The 24,907-nt window shown below is 40.2% G+C and overlaps 2 protein-coding genes across 4 annotated transcripts in view; one reads left to right on the top strand and one right to left on the bottom strand.

The window, feature by feature from the left end:
* The window catches only part of sos2 (son of sevenless homolog 2), a 23,921-nt gene extending 13,822 nt beyond the window's left edge, over positions 1-10,099 (top strand). Inside the window, exons 5-23 of the mRNA XM_079842466.1 lie at positions 785-991; positions 1,120-1,263; positions 1,382-1,492; positions 2,515-2,613; positions 2,701-2,828; positions 2,912-3,567; positions 3,714-3,795; positions 4,161-4,283; positions 4,505-4,617; positions 4,728-4,950; positions 5,026-5,145; positions 5,238-5,400; positions 5,504-5,621; positions 6,424-6,596; positions 6,699-6,815; positions 7,099-7,360; positions 7,442-7,483; positions 7,570-7,676; positions 8,160-10,099. Coding sequence (XP_079698592.1) covers positions 785-991; positions 1,120-1,263; positions 1,382-1,492; positions 2,515-2,613; positions 2,701-2,828; positions 2,912-3,567; positions 3,714-3,795; positions 4,161-4,283; positions 4,505-4,617; positions 4,728-4,950; positions 5,026-5,145; positions 5,238-5,400; positions 5,504-5,621; positions 6,424-6,596; positions 6,699-6,815; positions 7,099-7,360; positions 7,442-7,483; positions 7,570-7,676; positions 8,160-8,708 — 3,537 coding nt within the window. The 3' untranslated portion in view covers positions 8,709-10,099. The remainder of the gene's footprint in view (positions 1-784; positions 992-1,119; positions 1,264-1,381; positions 1,493-2,514; positions 2,614-2,700; positions 2,829-2,911; positions 3,568-3,713; positions 3,796-4,160; positions 4,284-4,504; positions 4,618-4,727; positions 4,951-5,025; positions 5,146-5,237; positions 5,401-5,503; positions 5,622-6,423; positions 6,597-6,698; positions 6,816-7,098; positions 7,361-7,441; positions 7,484-7,569; positions 7,677-8,159) is intronic.
* LOC307141971 (uncharacterized protein) lies at positions 10,094-24,809 on the bottom strand. Of its 3 annotated transcripts, none has more exons than XR_013818403.1 (17): positions 24,418-24,593; positions 24,018-24,109; positions 23,636-23,680; positions 21,358-21,522; positions 20,950-21,035; positions 20,720-20,856; positions 18,311-18,358; positions 18,133-18,232; positions 17,897-18,035; positions 17,360-17,443; positions 17,097-17,177; positions 15,641-15,786; positions 15,323-15,511; positions 12,936-13,569; positions 12,570-12,658; positions 11,732-12,103; positions 10,094-10,451 (listed from the first exon to the last, which is right to left on the bottom strand). XR_013818403.1 is itself a non-coding variant. In XM_079842467.1 (17 exons), the coding sequence occupies exons 3-17, from the start codon at positions 23,654-23,656 to the stop codon at positions 10,364-10,366; spliced, it is 2,034 nt and encodes a 677-aa protein (XP_079698593.1). In that variant the 5' UTR covers positions 23,657-23,680; positions 24,018-24,109; positions 24,418-24,593; the 3' UTR covers positions 10,094-10,363. The 3 variants fall into 3 exon arrangements, 2 of the variants coding, with proteins under 2 accessions (XP_079698593.1, XP_079698594.1); XM_079842467.1 differs by lacking the exon at positions 11,732-12,103 and adding an exon at positions 12,778-12,804; XM_079842468.1 differs by lacking the exon at positions 11,732-12,103 and having other exon boundaries at positions 24,418-24,809.
* Positions 24,810-24,907: the final 98 nt, after the last annotated feature.

The following is a 24,907-nucleotide window of genomic DNA, read 5'->3' on the forward strand; positions in this document are numbered from 1 at the left end:
GAGTACACACACACACACACACACACACAAATCTCCTCTCAGTGTGCGCGAGTTCTCTTTCCCGTCTTGCTCTTGAATGTTTAAATTAGCAATGCCTTAAATGAGTTTAGTTTAAACACAATGTGTGCTGTTCAGGTCTCAACTGCACCCGCGCGCTATCAACACCCGGTTGATGACGGCGTATATGACTGAGTGAGTCACGTTCGAGCATACGGTACTGGCATAGTGACTGTTTTGTCCACGCTTTTTGATCATCACTGTTGTTGTAATGTATTGGGAAGCCAGAATGTGTATCCATCGACAGAAACATACATTAGCTGAACTCTGTCCGTCTGTTTTACACGTTATTGTTATTTTCAACAAACAATATTATAGATGCGTCATCAGATTTGAGATGAAGCGTGGTGCATGTGCCGAACCGTGGGTGGAGAACCGTACAGTTAAATTTGTAAAAAAAAAATTACCGAGAACCGTTCCACCCCTAACCTTGACAGACATTGTGCTCTACAGAGGTTTGTGATATGATTATCATTTTTATAATTCATAATAACTAAAATAATAATAATTATTAATTAATAATTATATTATTATTATTAATATTATAAAAAAATATATTTTGTCCCAAAGCTGCTCCACTCTAAATAAATAATAAATTGTTATTCTGAACTAATAGGTCTGAACACTAAGACCAATAAAAATGTATTACATGAAATTATAGTGAACAGTTCCTATGAATTATTTTGGTGTATTAAAAATCCCTAATATTGCTTTTGTGTGCCTTCAGGTTTTAATGGATATGTTCGATCAGGAAGAGGAGATGGGGCTGGTGTCTCAGAGTGTAGAGGAGGTGTCTTCCTCTGGTGTGCTCACATATGATGATCTGGTGCGCATGGAGATCGCTGAGGAGCGTCAGTATCTGCGGGAACTCGATCTCATCATCAAAGTATTCCGCCAAGCCTTTATGTCCAATAGCAAACTCTTCTCCACTCAGGTGTGTTCTTCTGACCAATCAGAAAACAAGTTGTCTATGTAAATGAGCATTCATTATGACATAATTTTGCAGGGATTGGCTTTCTGCATTCTCAGTTTTCTCTCTCTCTCTCTCTGTGATGTGTGTAGGATGTGGAGCTGGCATTCAGTAATATTCTAGAGGTTCACGAGTTAACAGTTAAACTGTTGGGTCTTATTGAGGATGCAGTAGAAATGACAGCTGATGGGAGTCCACACCCCCTGGTGGGCAGCTGCTTCGAAGACCTTGCTGAGGTACAAATAAAGTCATAGACACTCATGAAAGTTCACAAATGAGGAAAATCGTCCACAACTCCAGGAGTGCATTCCAGTGCTGTTTAGAAATATCTGTGTATGTGTTTGTTGTGAACAGGAGCAGGCGTTTGATCCCTATGAGACACTTTCTCAGGACATCCTCTCTAAAGAATTCTGTCAACATTTCAACACTCTGATGTCCCGCCCAACTGTTGCTCTGCACTTTCAGGTCAGCAACATCACTGATTGGTTCACTGAGGTGTTTACCTGACCAATTTTTTTTTACCATACAGGTCCTGAATTTTGGTGCTTTTTGATTGCGGGTATTGTGCATGGTTTTACTCATTCCTGCAGGTTTCACGTTTATAATGCGGGAAATTCCCGCAAAAATGTATTTACTATAGCATGTAGGTTAGATGATTAAATGAATCCACACAGAATATCAGATTAAATCAGTCCAACTTTAAATTTATTTTTATTTCAGTTTCAGCATTTTTAGTAATTTAATGTATTAAAATGTTTAGATTTTTTTAAGTTTCAGTTAATCTTATATTTTAGTTTAGTAAGTTTTTGCCAACACTGTTAACTGATAAAGTATTAATATATTGTGCATCCCTACTAAATTAGAAACCTGTTTAAAAATTAGCAATATCTCCAGACACTGAGGATTGTGTTTTAGTTTTGTACTACTTTATTAATCAATTAAATTATGTATGTAGATATATTGTATTTTACATAGGTTGTATGGATCGGTTTCAGTCATGGTTTGCTTCACTTTAAAAAGTGGCTCTAACTGTGAGTCACGTTCGAGCATACGGTACTGGCATAGTGACTGTTTTGTCCACGTTTTTTGATCATCACTGTTGTTGTAATGTATTGGGAAGCCAGAATGTGTATCCATCGACAGAAACATACATTAGCTGAACTCTGTCTGTCTGTTTTACACGTTGTTGTTATTTTCAACAAACAATATTATAGATGCGTCATCAGATTTGAGATGAAGCGTGGTGCGTATTATAGTGGCTCTAACTTTGAAGCACTGCTTTTATAGTTGTGCTTATAAAGACAAACTGCTCCTTCATTAGGTGAACTAGGAAATCATATGTACCACATTTTGAAGGTAAGTAATACAATCTGAAAAGAGACCTGTGGGCTCAGAGAGAAAGAGGGCGGTGGAATCAAAGCCTTTATCTCTGCAGGCATAGGCTCAGATGTTTTGTCTCATGTGGTGTGTTTGTGTGTGTGTTTTAGTCAATTGCAGAGGGTTTTAAGGAGGCAGTGCAGTATGTGCTTCCTCAGTTGATGATGGTTCCAGTTTACCACTGCATGCACTACTTTGAACTGTTACAGGTGAGTACTAAACATTTTCACACTCAATCAGTAACCTATAGGTGTGTAATCTGTTATTTGAGGTTTGTGTATCATTTGTCTCTGTAGCAATTGCAGGAGTGCAGTGAAGACCAGGATGACAGAGAGTGTTTAAAACAGGCTCAGACTGCACTGATCAACCTACAATGCAGTATTGAACGCATATATGCTAAACACCAACCACGGCGCAAACAAGGGTAAACGAAACACCAGGGCTTGCACAACTATGCGTCTCTACCATACACCATTTTCATCTCTCGTTCTTGTGAATCTCTTTTAGGGAGCCCCTATATCGGTTATATAGTCGTGCCTCTCGCAGTAAGCAGGCAGCAATAAAGCGCATGAACGACATCCAGAAGAGTATTGATGGCTGGGAAGGCAGAGATATCGGGCAGTGCTGCAGCCAGTTCATCCTGGAGGGGGCACTTCTACGGGCTGGTGCCAAGCACGAACGGCACAACTTCCTGTTCGACGGCCTCATGATAAGCTGCAAAGCCAACCAGAGCTCCCGGTTGCCAGGGGCTGGCAGTGGGGCGGAGTTTCGTCTAAAAGAGAAGTTTGTGTTACGCAAGTATCGCATCGTAGACCGCGAAGATTCATCAGAGTTTCGTCACGCATTTGAGCTGGTAGGCCGTGAGGAAAGCAGTGCTGTGTTCGGCGCACGTTCGGCGGAGGAGAAGAGCGCATGGATGGCTGCACTGGTCACGCTGCAGTACCGGCCCACTCTGGACCGCATGCTGGACACTGTCCTGCACCGCGAGGAACAGGCACAACCGCTGAGGCTGCCATCACCGGATGTCTACCGGTTTGCCATCCAGGACTCTGAGGAGAACATAGTGTTTGAGGAGGGAGCGCAGAGCAAGACTGGAATCCCCATTATTAAAGCCGGGACAGTGGTCAAGCTCATTGAGCGACTGACGTACCACATGTACGCAGGTACTGAACAAGAATCCCCCTTAGTTCAAAAGGTTTTTAAGATCATGACAAACATTCTGTGTCCAAACTCTTGACTGGTAGTGTATGTGTTTCTTTGTTTTATTCCCTGAATATGTTTAAATGTACATGTCCTCTTTTGCTTACAGACCCAAATTTTGTGCGTACGTTTCTGACTACATACCGCTCTTTCTGTAAACCCCAAGACCTGCTCACACTACTGATTGAAAGGTAAAGAGCACATAGACTTACGTCTCATGCACATGTTACACCTAGATGTGGTGAGGCTGTCAAACATTCGTTCACATAAAGTTCTACACATTTGTAGCATTTTATGTTGTCTCTGGCCTCTGCCATGCTGTTGTATGCAAATGTCCAGTTATGACTGGTCACTTTCAAAGGAGCTTTTCAGTCTGTCTACAAACAAAAATAGATTAATTTCATCATCGGACTCATTCGAGTTTCATTATACTGCTGAGCAAATATTTGCTTTAGAGAAGCATCAGCCAATGAGAAGAGAGGATTCATGTAGAATTTTTCACAGTGTTCCTTCCATGCATGTAATTTGGTTGCACTTGTTCCCCATGATGCTTCAGGATTGAGATTCCAGAGCCTGAGCCATCAGAAGCAGACCGAGAGGCACTCTGGAACGGAGAGCAACCAATGGCAGCTGAGCTTCAGAGATTTCGCAGGGAATATGTGCAGCCTGTCCAACTCAGGTAAAACAAGCACACATACATGATACACTCATAATATTATTAATTTGACTGTTTTTTTATATTTTTTTATTTATTTTCTATTTTTGTTGTTGGGCTTGTTTTTGTAAGGCTCACGTGCATCCTGTCGTTGCTTCATCTTCTCTGTGCTCATTTCAGTCATTGTGCTGTTATATTTGAGTCACCAGTGAGCATGTCAGTCTGATGTCTGTGTGTGTCATTAGGGTTCTGAATGTATTCCGTCAGTGGGTGGAACATCACTTTTATGACTTTGAGAATGATCCTGAACTCTGCGGAAGACTTGAAGAATACCTCACCAGCACCACACAGCTTAGAGGTACGTACACAGCCTGACACACATTGCTGCAGATCCTCATACATGCACGCATACTCAATGAGACACACACACACAAGCTCAGAGACTGATTTAGGATGTTCTATTTTCAGGTAAATCGATGCGTAAGTGGGTGGAGTCTATCAGTAAGATCATGAGACGGAAGATACAAACTCAGTCTAATGGCATTAGTCACAACATCACCTTTGAGAGCCCACCTCCTCCTATCGAATGGCACATCAGTCGTCACGGGCAGGTCGAAACCTTTGACCTCATGACTCTTCATCCAATAGAAATTGCTCGCCAGTTAACACTTCTAGAGTCTGATCTGTACAGGTGAGCCAAGCAGAACTTTAAGCATTAGTAAGACAGGCAGTACATTAACTAACTATTGTACATTTGTATGCATAGAGCCGTTCGTCCGTCTGAGCTGGTAGGAAGTGTTTGGACAAAGGAAGATAAAGAGAAGAATTCTCCCAATCTGCTGAGGATGATCAGACACACAACCAACCTCACACTGTGGTTTGAGAAGTGAGTAACTAGCCCTCAGCCAACTGCATCATCTCCATGAACACATCTCCGGTCCCAAATTTTAATTCTTTGTTTCTCTCTCTGTCACTCAGGTGTATAGTAGAGGCTGAAAATGTGGATGAGAGGGTTGCTGTATTTTCTCGTATTATTGAGATCCTGCAGGTGTTTCAAGAACTCAATAACTTTAATGGAGTTTTGGAGATTGTAAGCGCCATCAACTCCGTACCTGTGTATCGTCTGGATCACACCTTTGAGGTGACATGTTGATTTATTATTGAATGCACTCACAATGTCAATCTGAATAGTAAAGGACAGATAATGATGGTACTGTATATGTGGTTTTGTTCTGTATATGCAGGCCGTGCCTGAGAGGAAGAGGAGGATTCTAGAGGAAGCCGTTGAACTTAGTCAGGATCATTTTAAGAAATACCTCGCCAAGCTCAAATCCATCAACCCACCTTGTGTACCTTTCTTTGGTATGAGAACTAGCATGTACAGTCAAACCAAAAATGATTCAGACACCAGATATAATATTTTACTAGTGGGTGCAGGACACTATAGTTCATGTATGTAAGTGAGGATAGAAAAATAATGTAAACCCAAAAATTCTTCATACAGTGGACTACCAGTAAAATGTATAAAAATGTTGGACCAAAATTATTCAGAAAGTTTGACCTGACCATGTTATGCTTAAGTGTTTTTTTCTTTAATTGCTAATGCAACCTTTTACACCACAGAATGAACAAAATTAAGCATTGCTTGGTAATTGGTTGACCTAAATTGGAATTATCTTGTGTACTTAAATTTAACACCTGATTGGTTGATTGAAATCCATTACATACCTTTCTATCAAAGTGATCTGACATTATCAAGATGAATTTGTTCTCTGACACAGTTCATATGAGTTCTTGTCATATTTTATTACCATTTTCTAAACTACAGCGAATAAACTGATAATGTGAGAAAATGTTCAAGGTGTCTGAATAAATTTTGATTTGACTGTGTATATATAATTACACTACTGTGCAAAAGGTTAGGGGCTTTTATGTCTTTATGCTCATCAAGGCTGCATTTACTGTATTTATACAGTTAAACAGTAATATTTTGAAATATTATTACAATTTAAATGACCTATATGCTATATGAATATATTTTAAAATATAATGCATTCCTGTGATGGCAAAGCTACATTTTTACCAGTCATTACAAAAACAAAAAATGCACTGACCCCAAACTTTTGAACACTAGTGTACAAGTCTGTGTGTTCTGTGTATTCAGGCATCTACCTGACTAACATTTTGAAGACTGAAGAGGGGAATCCAGATTTCCTAAAGCGTGACGGAAAAGAACTGATCAACTTCAGCAAAAGACGCAAAGTAGCAGAAATCACTGGAGAAATCCAGCAGTACCAGAACCAACCCTACTGCCTCAAAGTAGAACACGACATAAAGGTTTATATGTGTTATATATCAACCAATCACTCGCACCGTTTTCCTCTTCATCGCTCTCATTCTCGTGAGTTTAATAGTTGAGATTGTCTTTTTGTCTTGCAGAGGTTTTTTGAGAATCTGAATCCAATGGAAAACATGAGCGAGAAAGAGTTTTCTGACTACCTGTTCAACAAGTCTTTAGAGATCGAACCACGGAACTGCAAACAGCCACCAAGATTTGTGAGTTTTCTTTAATAACACTGTGTCAAATTATTTCCATCTATTTATATGATCAAATAATACAAAAAAAACACCTTTTTTGCATTCACATTTATTCACATGCCCATGTTGTTTAAGGTTTTTTTTTTTTTACATTGTCATTTAAAGTTTTAAAGGAATTCTTCAAGAGCTTTGTCTCTTTCCATGAATATAATGGTTGTTTCCTTTTCACTGTGGGTAATGTGAGGTATTTTAAGTTTACACAGTATGTTTATTGTGCAACTGAGTGTGTTGTCTCATTTAGCCCAGAAAGACTATGTATCCTCTGAAGTCCCCCGGCGTTCGGCCGGTGCGGCAGGCACCAGGAGGAGGAGGAACACTGAAAGGTCACCCAGTGCCATTAGAACGAGAACCACCTCACAAAATCACCTTCAGAAGCATCGCAGAGACAGAACCTGAAACCCCTCCTTCTCTCCCCACCTCTCCGAACACACCCACCCCTCCACAGTCCGCCAACTCTGACTTCAACTCTGTGTTCATGGAGCACGACCTGAGCAGCTCCTGCGGTGAGAGAGGGGATTGGTGGCAGAATCAGCTAGAAACAAACTTATACGTGACTTAAATGCCATTTTTATGTTTTTCTGCAGGTAACAACACCATATTTGCCCCAGTTTTGCTGCCCCAGTCCAGTAAGTGTTATGATTTTCTCCTGCTTATGTGTATTTTATTTATTATGTGACAGACGTTAAGACTGTGTGCTTTCTCTTTTTGTCAGAGTTCCAGTCTGTGTCGTGCGGTAGTTTACACCAGTTGATGGGCGATGAGCTACTTAAACCCCCTCCATTACCTCCCCGCAGGAAAGATACCTCTTCAGAGTCCAAGGTGATTTACACGCTGTGTTGAGGAAGCTACTTTGAAACTATACATGCTACTTTTACAAATGAGACATAGTTACAAACGAAATATTTCACTGCAAAATATAACCTAACACTCGATTTGTTTTTGTTTTTTAATCATTCCCTTATGTAGATTTTCCAATACCACTTTTTTCCAGAATGAGTATGATACTGATACTTAAATTTTTTGTGTACTTTCCAATACCTGTATTTTCATTGCATTTAAAGAAAATAATAATAATGGGCATAGAAACCAAAACAATGTTAATATTAGTTGGCTTAATTTGATTAGTAATAGATGTTTCCTTTAGTCATGCTTAAATTATGCCTGATACAATGTATGAGTTTACTGTTCATTGTATCATCATTTATTGCCAGAGCTGCTCCAGTGCGACGATACACTGTTTCACTGGCTAGATTCATCCCGTTGTGCCATCACACTCACACTAGTGCAATCTATTCTGTGCAGAGTTTCAGGTCCGAAAGTCCTCCCGCCATTCCACCACGACTGCCGCCTCCTCCTCGCCTGCAGCCACGCGTTCCGGTGATCAACGGGCCGACGGAAGGGCCGCTGCCGAGCCCCCCGCCCCCTCCGCCCCGCGATCCCCTTCCGGACACGCCTCCGCCGGTTCCGCAGCGACCACCCGAGATCTTCATCAACTACCCGGTGAACATGCAGCCATCTCCAGGGGGCCGTTTCCACTGGGACTTCGTCAGCTCGCCTAGCACTCCCAACACCCCGCCCGGCACGCCCTCTCCCCGCGCTCCGCCCCCTGGCACACCTTCTCCACGCGTGCCTCGCCGCCCTTGCACGCCCAGCTTCAGTCAGCCCATTCTGGTCCACCTGCCCCCACCCACTCCTGCCCCTCCCATACCACCTCGGCACAACTCCACCCCCGCGCTGCCGAAACTGCCGCCCAAGACTTACAAGAGAGAACTCTCTCAATCAACACACACTCTCTCACAGCCTTCACTACACACTCTCTCGCTAGTCGACAACAGGGACGGCAATGAATAAGGGCATCCCGCCCTAGAATAGAGACGCGTGTGTGTGTGTGTGTGTGTGTGTGTGTGTGTGTGTTTTAACAATGTTTAACCTGGAACCAGACAATCTGATGGTAGTCGAAACCTGAAGATGGTCATTGCTCTTGAGGAATGTGATCCACCCGTTTTTCACTTCTTTCACGTTCAGCATGCAGAGCTACGCAAGGTCATGTGCCCGCCAACAGCACATTCTCTAATGAAAATGCAGCTCTGAGGCCTTTCACCATCATTGGACTTTGCTGTGGATGTTTATTTGGTTGCAGGTCAAAGGTCAGCCAGGGTTCAACCCGAACACCCTCAGCACGCCTCTCTTCAGTTGCCTTTAACTCACAGCCGTGACCTTGACCAGAGATTGTACCCTTCAGGTGAACTCTTTGACATTTCAGTGAGGGTTTTTTCCTCACACTATTTAAAGCCAATATGATGTCTTAACCCCTCCCCTCAAAGGCGTACTCATCTATTCGTCGATTCATCACAAGCCACGCCCCTCCACCGATACTTACGACTCGTGATTTTCGCTCCAGACTCTTAATGTGCCTTCAATATCAGTACTGAACAAAATTGAAGTGTCTGAAAGCATTCGCCTTGATCATGCTTAGAACAAATGTCTAGACAACACCTCCGTTCGTTCGTGCGTGTGCGCGCGTGTGCTCCAAGTATTCTGTACAGAGTAACATATCTGCCCTCACTTCTCACCTCGGCGCCACAGTTGCTGATGTATCTACTGACAATCTCGGTTTGAGACCCACCGGATTCACACACTGTTGTAGAGTGTTTTGGTGTGGACCAGTGTCAAGTTTGTGTGTCTTAATAGTGTGCGGTGAGCCTTTTTTGCACTTTAGGGCAGTACTGTTACAGAGAAGCAGAGGACTCAAACTCAAAAAACAATCCTGTGACCTTATGACCCTGTCCTGCTGACCCCCCGTCCTCTGGGCTGGTCGGGACAACCGTCGTTCTGTGTCCCAAACTCATGTACTTGGGGACACGGCACTGCGGTCTGAATGTTCTATTGTAAATCGCGCCTCCTGCTCTCATTCAGGTCCTCTCATCAACAAAACCAGGTCCACACAGGAAGGGCTTTGTCACCAGAGCAATTCCTTATCAAATCGACCACGGCGATCAGCCATAGAGGGACTGCTGTTTGGTAGTGATGTCACATCCTGTATGTGTAGACACTCGTACTGGCCTTTCCCACTGAGCTGATTTGTTAATTGGTTTGAAGTGTTAGTAATTCCCCAAAAACTCACTGTTCGTGTATGTGTGTGTGAGTGTTTGTCTGTCTGTGCGCATTCAAGGCCTGTAACTGCTTTTGTACCATGTTCTCCATGAGACTCATTAATAAACACGCAGTCTTATTTTCTACACAATGTTTTTATTCCTCTGACTTCATGTGCGTTCTGTTACATTAAAGTGTTTGTTTCCCTCGGACAAATCGAATCATGCTGGAAAACGTTTGTTGAATTTAGCCGTCCCGAGCGTGCTGGTGCTGCATGTCGGTTCACAGTGAGAGGAACCACCGTCATTTATTAAAGTTAAAAAAAAGATTGAGAGTAGAGAAGTTCCCTGTGTGTGACTGGTGGCACCAGTGCAGACTCATGAATATGAATAGTTTGCTGGCATGAGAGCGTGTCAGACTGTACTGCAGGGTCCTTCACTGTCCTCGCTGTCATGCCACACTGCTTCAGCTCGCTGGACTCCAGTGCCTCTATATGCAGATCTAAAACAACACACACACACACACGTTACTACTTTGAAGTGCCCTTAAATGGCATCACACAGTTTAAAGTTTAGCACAGGGATTGTATTGACATACAGTACTGAGCTTGTTTGGAATAGCATACCACCTGCCATTTTTGGAGAAAAAAAATATTACTGTGAAATAATTCTCACAATATATAGGTGTATATAATTTGGGTGTTATTTTGGCTCTGCAGACGGTGACCTCAAGAGTGAGTGCTGTTGAATATGTTGCTCAAATTTAGCAAAGAAAATCCCAACTTGAAACTACAATCGCATTCAAATCTACAGTGAGTGGACAGTAGAGAGCTGTTATAATCTAAGCCAGTTTGAAATGTGTTTTCAGCATTTTATTGTAACAGTATCTTGTGCATTATATAAAAATGCTTTTTGTAGTTTTGTGAAAGGACTTCACAACGGAAATTGTGATCATCTTCCTTATTTTGATGTGTATAGACAAGTAAAACAGCTTCTCAAATGAGACGAGGGGCTTGATTTTGTCTTTTGGGAATGATTGGATCATTGTGGTTTGCTAATGGCTGCAATATCATGTGAATGACAGGTTTCTGGAAGGGATTTGGACATTAATGTTTTTGATTCAAGATTATAAGGACATTTAAAAATATATATATAATAAAATGTGCATGGATAAGTAAGGGATAATGTACATCCAGTCAGTTATCGCAAAATAAACTCTGACGCTTTGCCTTGTACATTATCCCTTGCATATTCATTTGCAATATTCCATAAAAAATCATATATTTTGATTTTACACATGGATGGTACCAGCATCCAAAATTAACACTTACCAAGTGCCAAATGCAAAATAAATGCTCTTTAGTTCAAATTGAATGATAATCGGTATGAAAAACATTTTTATACAAAATTACATATATGCTTAACTTTCCAGTTACTTAGTTCCCTGAGATGCGAGCATTGCGTCAGTAACTGACACTTATGGGGGAAACCTTTTTGGTCGTGCTCCATGAAAATGTTTTTCTCCGAATACTGAAGCCTGATTAGTTTACGTTTGTGCACCTGCGCAGACAAATGCCATTTCAGGGCTGGAAAAAGTCACATTTTCGTCCGAATTTTTAGACTGACGAATGGCAACATCTACGAAAAGTCATGCAATGATTGTTCCCGTTATCTCTGGGAACCAAGGTGGAACGCCATTCAATAGCGCAGAACGGAAGGCCCAGAGCAGCACACGAACAGCTGCTCTGACTTTCGTGACTGGCCAGAGCGCTCAGTGTATACCTGAAGGGCCCGGATCAGACAAAGTGGATGTGGGGTCTGCTCATTCTCAATGGAAGGGAGAACAGAGAGTGTTATGACCGGTTTCCTCAAGGGCATGGAAAGCACCTCAGGCAAACTTTACTGCCATTAGGCCCAAACTCGAGGCAGGATGCGTCCACTGAAAGAGCCTGCAGATCACCAGAGCGGCTCAAACGAAGGGCCTCGAATTGCCCTCAGGACTGTGGACAGGTCCCAGGATGGAACCGTGTTGGGGTGAGGCGGGTTCAGCCTCCTGGCCTCAACTGACTGGCCAGCTATAGGAGCGTGGTACACTGCAATAGCTGCTTCATATACCTTAAGCGTTGATGGGGTGCGTCCTCCATCCAGAAGCTCCTGTAGAAAGGAGAGCATAAAAGTGATCTCGCAAGATAGAGGGTCTACATCCTTCGAGAAAAACGCCGGGCAGTGCGATGCAAAGAGTTCCACTTCTGTTTGCCCATAAATGCTCCAGATCACGCGGACCGTATAGGGGTGGACTCTTCAACCAGTGTTGTAATGACCGCATATGTAACCGGCCCAAGGAGACTACTGAGGAGGCTGCTGCCATGAGGCCCAGTAGATTCTGAATGACACCGCTAGCCTCTGAGTGCTTTGGCAAAACTCAATCAAAGACTGCCCCCAGGAACAAGATGTGTTGGCTGGGGGACAGTGAGTTTTTGCTTAGATTGGTACCGAACCTCAGATTTGGCTGAGGAGCAAAGATATGTGTGCGCGTTTATGTGTGTTCTGTTGAATACTACACAATTTGGCAGGACATAAAGGTAGCATGCTATTCCAAACGCAGTTATACGCCTCTTACCGTGATTGGTCAGTCTCTTGCTGCTGATTAATGATCTGATTGGTTGAGCTGAAAGACACAGTGTTCTCTTTTGCAGGAGTCGCGTCACTCTGAAAGAGAGAGTGAAAAGGTGAGTGGTTTTGTTAATGTTTTGGTACGATTTCAACTGTATGTCATATCACAAAACAACAGTTGCTCTTCTTAAATAAAACAACATACAGTAACTTACACATCTCAAAACTTTGTTGAAACAAATCTGCAAAAAAATGTCATTCCGAAATTGATACAGCACAAACGTCATTCTATTGGTGTAAAATGTTAATAAGTGGACATTACAGATTGTTGGGTGCAGTGGGCTTGTGCTAATTGTAGTGTGATGCCTCAAACCTGTGAGTAAATCGGGTCCCAAATTGGCCGAAAGGCACTGGCGGGGATTCTGTGAGGTTTTGGGGCACGCGTTTTCCCTTGCATCCCAATGCGAACCTCTGCAGGAATAGGAGCCCGTCTGGGAATCTGCCACGGCATGCATAAGCTTCCCCCTGCCTGTACGACTGAAGTGTTGTGAGTGTACGAAGGTTTGAGGAGAACTGGAACCTCGCTGTCCTCTTCATCATCGTCCTCGTGAGCCTCCGCTCCCCTGAGACGATTTAAAGTTTCATCTGGGCTACAGGTCGTCACAGAGGAGAAGTCAAACATGGATGCATCAGCCACGTCGCAGTCTGTGTCCCCGTCGTCGAGACGAGGAGGTGGAGGGCACAGGTCAGCTGTGTAGACGCGTCCATCGAGCCCCGGAGACCCACAGACACGTAAGGCCAGACCAGCCGAAGAGCTGTGGCTTTTGGCAGCAGCGGTGAGGTTGGCAACAGGTGGCCCAGGGTTCAGAAACCGCCCGGCCTCTCTAGGATGACAAACGAAGGGTACGCAGATGGGACCCGTGCGGCTCTGCCCTGCGCTGCCATTCCACATGTACTCTGTTTTCCAGCCACCAGGGGGCAGCTCACACATATGCTCACAGCCATTTCTGAGAGAAGACAGTTGCTGTTTTATTATGCCAATTAAAAAGAGTTTCATTTACATTTGCATTATACATACATTTGTTATTGTTCAGTATAAGTAAGAAAACATTCAAATTAAATAAAAATAAGTCAATCCTTATTACGTTTAATCTAATGTGAATTACAAACATGCTGTACATGAGGGATTTTTGAAGTCGAAATGAAAAATCATCCTATTCATTTTCTAAATGCATGTTATTGATCTTATTGGGAACGATTCATCACGTGTATGTTTCTTTTTTATTAATATTTTGACCTCATCATTTTTCATCAAAATGTCATAACTGGACCACATCTCAAAATCCAAGCAACCTATTTATAGGAACAAGTCCCCACCTTAAATGTTTTATTTTTCGATAATCTGTATAGTTCTATTTCATCACAACTTTATGTGATATTATGAACATAAAATGTTGTTTAAATATAAAATAATTGGCATTTATTTTTTATTGCACTACAGCCAAAATAAATTATTCAAATATAATCTATACTTACAAGCTCCAACGTTTGATTCATTTCAATACATTTAGATTTGTTTAAATGTTTAAATCATTTAAAAATTATTTGACATTCTTATTTTAACCCTTAAAAGCAGGAATGCCTTAAAACTCTACTTGCAATTCATATGGATTAAGTTTAATTTAATTTGTTAGAATTTGCTTTTATATATTTTGGTATTTATTATTTGAAGAGATTTAATAGTGGTTTATCTGTATCCAGTTAAGTAGCTAGATTCAAATGTTTATACATATTATTTAAGATCTGCATCATCTTATGAAATCGGATAAAAATTGCTTTTAGAGCGAGCTTGATCAGAACACTTTTTCCAATTGGAGTGTTAAAGGAACACGCCACTATTTGAAAATAGGCTCATTTTCCAACTCCCCTAGGGTTAAATAGTTGAGTTTTATCGTTTTTGAATCCATTCAGCCGATCTCTGGGTCTGGCTGTAGCACTTTTAGCATAGCTTAGCATAGATAGATCATTGAATATGATTAGACCGTTAGCATCTCGCTCAAAAATGACTAAAAAGTTTCGATATTTTTCCTGTTTAAAACTTGACTCTTCTGTAGTTACATCGTGTACTAAGACCGATGGAAAATGATAAGTTGTAATTTTCTAGACCGATATGGCTAGGAACTATACTCTCAGTCCTGCGTAATGATCAAGGAACTTTGATATGATATGATAATGATAATGATATTACGCAGCGCCTGAAAATAGGCTAACTTCCATCAAGGTAATCAACGTGACAACCTGCTTGCACAGGGAGTGTGCTGAGGACTATTTACAGGGTCAAGAGTCAAGTTCTAAACAGGAAAAATATTGAAAATCTTTGGTCATTTTTTTGAGCGAGATGCTAACGGTCTAATCAGATTCAATGATTTATGCTAAGCTATGCTAAAAGTGCTACCGCCAGACCCGGAGATCGGCTGAATGGATTCAAAAGTGATCAAACTCAACTGTTTAACTCTAGAGGAGTTGGAAAATTAGCCTATTATCAAAAATAGTGGCGTGTTCCTTTAACATGAAGGCTTTTTATTCTTATTAAGTTATCAGTCAGATTTTAACAGATTATTAGGCTGTATGCAAATGTATTTATTTATTTGAATCCAGTCAAACTAGCTTGATTATTTTGGAAAACGCGACTGATGTAGCCCTAGAAATACTTGTCTTACTCTTAAAGTGATTTTAATTTCTGATGACACACTGGAGTACCTTAAGATGCCACTGGGCCGAGGTAGCGTCCGTGAGATGCCAACACGACAGCATTTCCTCTGGTGTACAGTGCTGTCTATGCCTGCGCCCGCTGTGACACTGGCTGAATCCACATTAGTGTTGGCACTGTACTTAGTAAAGGCGGAAGGACCACCGTCGGGGCTCTCTGCACAGCACCTGCTTCTCAAACTGCAGACACACTAAAATTAGCATCAACCACCTGCCACAAAAGCCAGCTTTATCGCACTTCGTGAAATTCACATTTACTGAAGCCTTACGTGACAAACAAACAGACAAAATAAATCAAAAAAGACTGACCTTTGTTTAGGCCCCACCCCCTCTTTGCATGGCCCCGCCTTCTCCAAGGTCATGTGACAGCTTGTGCAGAGATCCCACAGCACCCGCTCGCTCTCCTGTAGTGAACACCAGTCTGCGTGCCCAGGGCCAGAACTGCGTAACAGAGCCTGGTGGAAATGGGAAGTGCAGTGGAGAAGATGCAGTGTCTTTTGTCGTAACACTGGAAATGTTCAACTGGAAATCCCTTAGAATATAGCAGACTGCATTTTAAGAAGAAAATGCACACTGTATGCAGTCAACTGCTTGGCAATGTTACTTGAACTTTCTCAGACAGTAGTGCGGTAGTGAGCAAAGGTGGCACGAGTTCAGCAATGCAGTAATGCCATCTGGTCCCTGATCGACTGTGCTGAAGCATTCAGTGCCAACTGACGGGTTACAACCCCAGCGTCATGTCTAGCATCACAACATTTTCTCTATTTCTATCTTGAATCTTGACTATACTGTATATTCCTAAATTCAATATAACATCTGCTGTTTAATTGAGTCAGGTTGCACATTTCAGCACTGACTGAAACTAAAAATGGTTAATAGAATATTCTGGATTAAATACAACTTCTTGAACTCTGTTGACTGTTGCTGGGTTCAGAACTACATACTAGCATACTACTCTTGCTATTTCTCTCAAAGAACAATGTAATAAAGGTAGTACGAGTAGTATACTAGTATGCGGTTCCGGATTCAGCGTACTATGTCCTGCTGTCGATTACCACAGAAAATGATTTAGACTCATCTCTCAGTTTGTAGAAGCCAACAACAAACATGTTTGCAGTAATGTACTTACAATGGAAGCTCAAGTAAGTATAAAGTACTTTAAATAATGATTAAAATATGTAACTACATTTAAAAAATGTAGCTTCCACAAAAATATTAAGCAGCCCAAATAATTTTAGCACTGGTAATAGTCAGAAATGTTTCTTGAGCACCAAATATTAGAATGATTTCTGAGAGATCATGTGACACTGAAGACTGGAGTAACGATGCTAAAAATTTTGCTTTGCCATAACAGGAATAAAGTACATTTATTTTTAATATTTAAAATAATATTTATTAATATTTCACAATTTTACTGTATTTTTGATCAGATATTTTAAAAAAAAACTATCTTACTAACTTTTGAATGGTAGTGTATATGAGATATGATATTAAAAATAGCTGATTTACAGGTACTATAGCATTTATCATATTTAAATGTTTATAAAATGTGATAAAATCCAGTTTATAATCATTCCTTCTTATAAACAATCTCTGCTGTTAACATAAAACAAACACATCATTGGTAACGTAGAAGTTCACCCATCCAGAATAATCTTACCTCAAAAGGATTTACACAATTTAACATATCAAAATAACAAGTATTGTTTGAATTACAGCTAACAATTCATCTCATTAATCTTTACCAAGTTCACATGTGACTCACCTGTATAATGTTCAGGTATGTGTGGATGCGGGAAACAGGAGCGAACAGTAGTGAAAGCAATCTGCAGCTCTCTTTCTCCTCCTAGCAGAAAAACATAAATAATCACATGAAACCAATATTACACCAAAAAAAAGAAAAGAAAAATAAACAGACTTGTACGTGCACTTAGATATAACTAGGCCTGGTTGCTCTAGACTCATTTGATGGTCCCTTGCATTCAAAACTTGTAACATGTTTCATAATGTGAAACGAGAAGATCTTGCCTGTGCGTTTTGTGGATTGATCTCATTTCTCAGAACAGTTCCAAGAACGGACACATATCCAAGATATGCTTCAGAAAGAGACTTCTGCAGAGAGACAAGTAATGCGTGAATGCATTTATTTTTAAAGTTTTTTTTTTTTTTTTTTTTAAATCTCTTAAGCGCACCATTGCTGTATTTAGTTGATCAAAACGTATAGTAAAAACTGAAATATTGTGAAATATTATTACAATTTAAAATAACTGTTTTCTACTGTAATATATTTTAAAATGTTATTTATTTCTGTGATGCAAAGCTGAATTTTCAGCATCATTACTCCAGTCTTTAGTATCACATGATCCTTCAGAAATCATTCTAATATACTGATCTGGTGCTCAAGAAACATTTCTTATTATTATCAATGTTGAAAATAGCTTCTTAATATTTTTCGGATTCATTGATGGATAGAAAGTTTTGTGTAACAATGTCAACAAAGTCTTTACTGTCACTTTTGATACATTTAATGAGGGGTAACAGATTATTCTTTTAGTATTGCATTACATTGTTCTGTCCAGTGAGGTTGAGAAAAGCATCCCCAGCTGCACAGCTTCTCTCATTCGTGGTCAGACGTTCCTCTAGGGTGTTGCGGAACAGCAGGTGGCGCTGCAGCATCTGATCAATGTGCTTTACAAACGCCACACTGTCTCAGAAACACACAAACACGCTTGTTATAGTCTGTGGTACAGACAGAGATAAAGTGATGCCATGAATTAGTGATATTGATTGTAGTTCTCTACTTCTGCTCTGCCGATTTATATTTCTCATAGAGCTGATTCAAACTAGACACATAATCCCGTTCAGACTGCAACAGCATCTCCACCACACCCCGCCTTCTGCCTGACAGAAAGAAACAGGGACATGAGGATCCACATGTGAATATTGAGCAGTTAAAAGGCTTGTGAAGAGATGGTTTACCTCGCCGTAAGCTGCTGTGTGTTTCGTGGCAGGAAAGAGCATCTACACCTAAAACAGAAAACAAAGTCGCTGATTGCAGTTCAAGTTTTTAAAAAGATATAGAATTTACTTCCCCTCATTTAATTCCCCCCACATATTATTTATTACTTAACAAATTATTTTATATATGAGTATATAGTTTAAAGTCACTATGAAATCAAAATGGACAATTCTTGTTTTTTATGAATTACTTCTGTATTTATTATAAATGATTTATCATGCACATATTTTTTTTTAAATTCATGTGTCCCCATAATCTTTAAAGTCACCATGAAATTAAAAATTGGCAATGCTTATTTTTTTATGGAATATTGCAGTGATTATAAAATATATATTTTCTTTTAAATTAAAGGTGCAGTGTGTAAATTTGAGCAGCATCTAGTGGTGAGGTTGCGAATTGCAACCGCACACCTCTCACCCCTCCCTTGCAAAGCACATAGAGAGGCTACAGTGGCCGACACAGGACAAAGATGTCGTTGTCTGAGAGAGCAGAGAGTGACTAACGCGCTGTAGAGCAGTTTGTCCGTTTAGGGCTACTGTAGAATGGCAGTGCAAAATGGCGATTTCACTGTAAGGAAACCCGCGGTGTATGTAGATAGAAATGGCTCATTCTAAGGTAATAAAAACATAACGGTTCATTATGTAAGGTCTTTATACACCACTGAAAACATAGTTATATATATTATATTGCATTTATGTCAATAGATCTTCATAAATACTACACACAGCACCTTTAAAGCTGCAGTCCGTAAGCTTTACCTGTAGATTTCAATTTCTGTACAGTCTAATCTTTTGCTTTTGACTACGGGTGAATCTCCAGTTGTCACTGATGATTGTCGTTTAGACCTTTCTGGATTACAATCTGCCATCAAAATGATACATTTTATAATTCCAGCTGCTGTGAGAAAAGGCTATAAATGATCCGCCACCTGCAGCATCCTCACATGCCATACTAGTACTAGCCGGACTCCTTCTTTATGTATACAGACGTGATGTAATGACATGAGCAAAGACATGCTTTAATTTCACAGGGAAATCCACCAGTACAACGCAAATTATAACACATTATTACAAGATTACCGCTGTGAAAGGTAAGGAGATAGTTTTGAACACTGGCTGGTTATGTACTTGCTCAAAATTTACTTTGGATCATTTTTAACCAAAAAAAGTTACGAACTGCAGCTTTAATGTTACTAATTAATTAATTTGCCCTGATAATCTTTTATCAAAATTACTTCCCCTCGTTCTTGCAGCAACATCTCTTCTCTTCTCTGATGACGTGTTTACAGGTGTGAGGGCGGGACAACCCTTCACTTACATGACATCACAGCACCTTCTTTTTTGTTGTTGTTTTTCAAGAAGCCATTTCATATGGGAGCTTGTTTCCACAACAGAATAAAAAATAAAAAAGGTAATTGCGACTTTTTTTCTCACAATTGCGAGATCACTTCTTATCTCAGAATTGCAAGATATAAACTAGGGCTGTGCGATATTGAAGAAAAATGCGATATGCGATATCCTTGTTAAATAATGCGATATTCGATACGATATTGCTTTAAGTGTGTAAAATATATTTCTTTTGCCAACTGATATCTTTCACTTAAAGCATAACCGACTGTGTTTACATGAATACTCATCAAGACAGCCATTTTGACATAACCGTGTGTGTATTTGACAGTTTGAGTGTGAAACAAGACATGAAAAAAGAACGGCTTGTGCGCACGTTTCGGTGTGTATCAGACAGCACGAGACTGCAAGGAGTTGTTTTTTGCAAGTTATTGCGTTTACTCTTTTTAACATCAAGCAAGTCACATAAGTAACAGTCATGTGCCCAGGCTATTCTCTGCTATATGCATCAACCTAAAACTTACACTTTTCACAATGTTGAAGTAGCATATTAAAATCCTTCAGATATTGCGTTCCCTTGCGATATGCATATTGCGATATGTACATTTGCGATATTTTGATAATTTAGATATATTGCGCAGCCCTAAGAGAAAAAAAGCCAGTCTTCTTTTCTCAGAATTGGACTTTATAACTTGCAATTGCAAGTTTATATCTCACAATTCTGAGAAAAGAAGTCAGAATTGCAAGTTATATAGTCAGAATTGCGAGTTTATACTAAGCAATTCTGACTTTATAACTATAACTATATTTTGCAATTCTAAGATAAAAAGTCACAATTATCTTTTTAAATGTTTTATTCTTTGGTGGAAACAAGCTTCCATAGTTTCACTTGGATGTTCAACACACAATTGGAAAGAAAATATCGCAACTTTCGTTTCATGCCAACTTTAACATATATTTCAAAATAACATATATTTTATAAGATCATAATAAATATTTTTTACCTAAAAAATGAAAGCTCACCTGTATTCTGTCTGGCCCATTCCCACACCTGTAAGCCCTGTAGGTAACAGTGTATGAGATATGCTCCGCTCACAGATGAAAGGGGAGGAGCCTCTGCAGCAGCATCACTCTGTCCGATACTGTCATCCACTCCATTACTGCATTCATACATACACACATCAGCACACACACTCAGTTTCACTCTTGCATTCTATGGGTAAATGTGTGCATGCCAGCGTATGTGTGTTTACTTCTCTCTTCCTGGATTCTCTGGTGGTTTTCTGTCTTGTGTCTCGCAGAGCTGACGAAATTGACACCGCACCTCCTCCAGCTCCTCCTAAGGAGACGCATGAAAAAAGTGACCAACACATACAGATCGGATTTTTATGTATCATATTTTTAACTGTATTTTCTGCTTTTTTTCCCTTGAGCTTGTGGTATCTGTAATTGAATTGTTGTCATGCATTGTATTTTAATAATTGTCATCATTAGTAATGTATTTGCATTACCTGCCTAGGGACTATGTATGTAAATTAGCAATGTTGCTATAATCCGGTATGTTTACATTTAGTCATACTAATGTTCATTAACGCGCATTTTCCCTATTTAAAAAATCATAAATATTAATTTACATCACACACATGTGTGTGTGTCCTCACCTTGAGGGACAGCACCAGACTCTCTAGATGAAGTGCACGCTTGTTGCAGCCATGTCTTGTGTCCTCCAGCTGGCTCTGCAGCTCAGTATCTCCCTGCTGAATCTGATTCAGCTCCAGCAGCGCACGAGAAAACCCTGCCCGCAACTCACACACCATGCCTTGAACCTGAGCACAACACATCCAGATGAGACTGAATACTCAGTAAAGATATTTAATCATGGTATGCACTCTTAAAGGGATAGTTCACCCAAAAGTGAAAATTACCCCATTGTTTACTCACCCTCAAGTAGGGCTGTAACGATTTGACCAAAAATAAAAACCTCGATTAATTGAACATTTGATCTCGATTACGATTAATGAACGATTATGTTGCTTTTTTTTTTTTTTTTGCCCTCATAAGGTTTTGAGTAAGTTAACTGATAAGGTTTGTACTGTAAATAATTTCTACTATTAAAAGGTGGAATTTTTTTTTCTAATGAAAAAGTGAATTTTTTTGTGATTTTAAAATGCTTGAAGGAAACGGTTTACTTTCATGGGGCAGATTTCTGTTTGTTGTACATCAGATACAGATACATTAGCACAGTAGGCCTACATTACATTTATCTGAATGCATCAATGAGAGAGTGATTGTGTGTGAATTACTCATACCGTCTCTATTCATTATGAAGCTGTGGTTTGTACTTACTGCAAAGGTATTAAAATGTATGCCTATAACGGTTGAGTTTCTGAGCTACTTCAGTGACTTTACTTTAGTCACAGGACAGCGTTGACACTGCGTTTCTGTGCTCCTCTGCGAGCGATCTTCACGTGATGTGCGAGCTTCTGTCTGAGTGTTCGTTCGTCACAATATATCAGGCATTAGTTCAACATAATACACATCTGATGGTCGAAACTCGCTTTAGTGTTCAAACTGGCAGGGCTTAAACCACATACGCAGGTGAAAGATCTGCCTTCAGGGCGCGCGCGCGCGTTATCAGAGACGCGACACGGCTCTGTGTGTCACAGAAAGAAGCTGAGCACTGAACGGAGAAGTTTTCCGTATTGTTGTTTTTGAATAGTGCACAATCGCTTTAAATGTTGAAACTGGCAAGCCTTTAAACGCATACTTGACAAACTTTATGAGCACGAAAGTGAAAGCGGCTTTGGGGCTTGCGCGCGCTGTCTGTGTCTCTGTGTGTGTGTCAGCGCGTAGGCTATAAGAACAGCAATTAACTGACCTGTATGTGTTTCTGAGCATCTATAAACACAGATAACTGCTCCTGCTTCTCTCTGTGTGCCTGCAAACTGCACTTGATGTGACTGACGGGGCGGAGTCACGTGAAAACCGAAATAACCGACATGGGAAAATTACAACGGTTAGAGGTTCTGAATGTCGGTTTCGGTTATTTTTCGATTAATCGTACAGCCCTACCCTCAAGCCATCCTAGCTGTATATGACATTCTTCTTTCAGATGGAGATATATTAATGTCCTTCCAAACTTTATAATGTCAGTGAATAGAGGATGATATTTTGAAGCCCAAAAAAGGGCGTCCATCCAGCTTAAAAGATATCCGCAGGGCTCCGGGCGGTTAATAAAGGCATTGTGAAGCGAAGTGATGCGCTTGTGTAAGAAAAATATCCATATTTAAAACTTTACAAACTCAAATAACTAGCTTCCGGCAGACGGCCTACGCAAGTCGACTTACGCCAAAAGAGTAACCCTTGACGCAATATAAGAGTAGCGTAAGCTTTTGACGCCTCCAAAATGTCTCTTTAAAAACTTTTGTTTTGCTCCATCCTCTTCTGCGTTCGTCTATAAGTCATGCGTCAGGTCAAGGGTTACTCTTTCACAATAAATCGATGTGTACGGCCAATCTGTCGGAAGCTAGTTATTTTAGTTTTTAAAGTTTTAAATATGGATATGTTTCTTACACAAACGCATCACTTTGCTTCAGAAGGCCTTTACTTCCCAGAGCTGTGTGGAGTACGTTTATTTTTGGGTGACCTATCCCTTTAAAGAACAATTTATTGTTTTAGAACTGAGCATTGCATGACTTCATTTCCATAATTTTTCCAAGCCTAGTAATCACAATTAGATCAAATGATCTGATATTTCCTGATTTTCCATGATTGTGGGAATTACACTGAATTACACATACCAACCCAAAATATGTGTTTTTGAACGACATATAAATGTTTAAAGGCCCATGAAGATGTGAGAAATTGCATGTACTGCTCATATACGTTTCTTGTTATTTCTCAAACAGGTTGAAGACTCAATGTGTGTTTGTTTGTTACCTTAGAAATCTCTCTTTCCATGACTCCCTCATGGGATTTCCTTTTCTGTGTGAGGATACAAACATCATTTAACAGTCTCAAAGGTTTGTAAACATTCTCTGTGGAGAGGCATCATTTGGTGACTGCTGAGATTTATGTTGGTGTAGTAAGACACAATACAACTTATGCCTGTTAGTAGCCATGACCATCTCATCTATTTTTACATTTTTTTAACAAGTCAGTCACCAGCTCAACACAATAGTAAAACCTGAAATCACCAGGGGACAAGTCAAAAGTAAACAAAGAAAAAAGTAATAATGTCTAAAACAAAAATTCTAAATATGCAGAAAGGTTTGTGTAAGTCGTGATTATTTTAGGGTTGGAGTTTAGCAAATATCTTCACCTCAGTGCCCACGCTCGTGTTTTTACATAGAGCTGGTCGCCCAGTCAGCAAATCCCAGGTGGGGGGAAAGATACCTGCCAAAGAGCTCCACCCTACAGCACAGAGTGGGAACAGGTTTATAAATGCTTTCTCTTTTTTTTTTTTTTTTGTATTTTCATAATCTTCTACTTTCTTAAAACAATAATACACATGTAAAATTAAGTAACGTTAGCCTATATAACATCTAAATAGCAGACTGAGAACGGAACAACATCACACAAAATAATTAATAAAATTGCAATGTTCAACACAAATCTTTATAATCAAATTGCCTCAATATAATATATATGCTATAATAATATGAATAATACGAGTAATAATAAAACGACCGTTATGTGCAGCGCGCGCCTACTTAACTTACCAGAAAGAAAATCTTCAAGATTTCTTTTTCAGTTTAAATGTTATTCCATTTCTCTGACATAGTGACGGCCTCATGTTTTTGTAGTTGTGTCTCTCCCTGAGCTCTTGTTTCCCGGTGTCCGGTCTATCCGGTGTCGTGCACTGCGTCTGACTGCGGAGGGACAGAACACGGACTGTGCGCGCGCCGTGTCCGGTGTCTCGGGAACGTTCACGCGCTCTTGCATAGTCAGCAATTAAGATGATTCTCCCACTTCCACATATCAGAGGCTATAAAGAGATTAGGGACTCTATACGTGTTTTGAGATTAATTTAACTTTAATACTAAGAATATGTGCAGTAACCCGGATATTATTTGTCTGAATAAACACACACACACACACACAAATTTATATAGGGCACTTCAAAAAGGATGAAAAACTAAACTGGCATGCTCATTAATATTTAATTTGCAGATTTAGCGAAACTGCGGAGAGGGCGTGTCTTATAGAAAC

This window comes from Gobio gobio (assembly GCF_949357685.1).
Source record: "Gobio gobio genome assembly, chromosome: 18".
NCBI lineage: Eukaryota > Metazoa > Chordata > Actinopteri > Cypriniformes > Gobionidae > Gobio > Gobio gobio.

Excerpts from the sequence above, each read along its gene's own strand:
- LOC307141971 (XM_079842467.1), bottom strand. The coding sequence starts at position 23,656 with ATGGAAAGAGAGATTTCTAAG. Across the intron at positions 21,523-23,635 it reads TGGAAAGAGAGATTTCTAAG|GTTCAAGGCATGGTGTGTGA; the intron begins GTAACAAACAAA and ends TGTTGTGCTCAG. Across the intron at positions 18,359-20,719 it reads ATGGGCCAGACAGAATACAG|GTGTAGATGCTCTTTCCTGC; the intron begins GTGAGCTTTCAT and ends TTTCTGTTTTAG.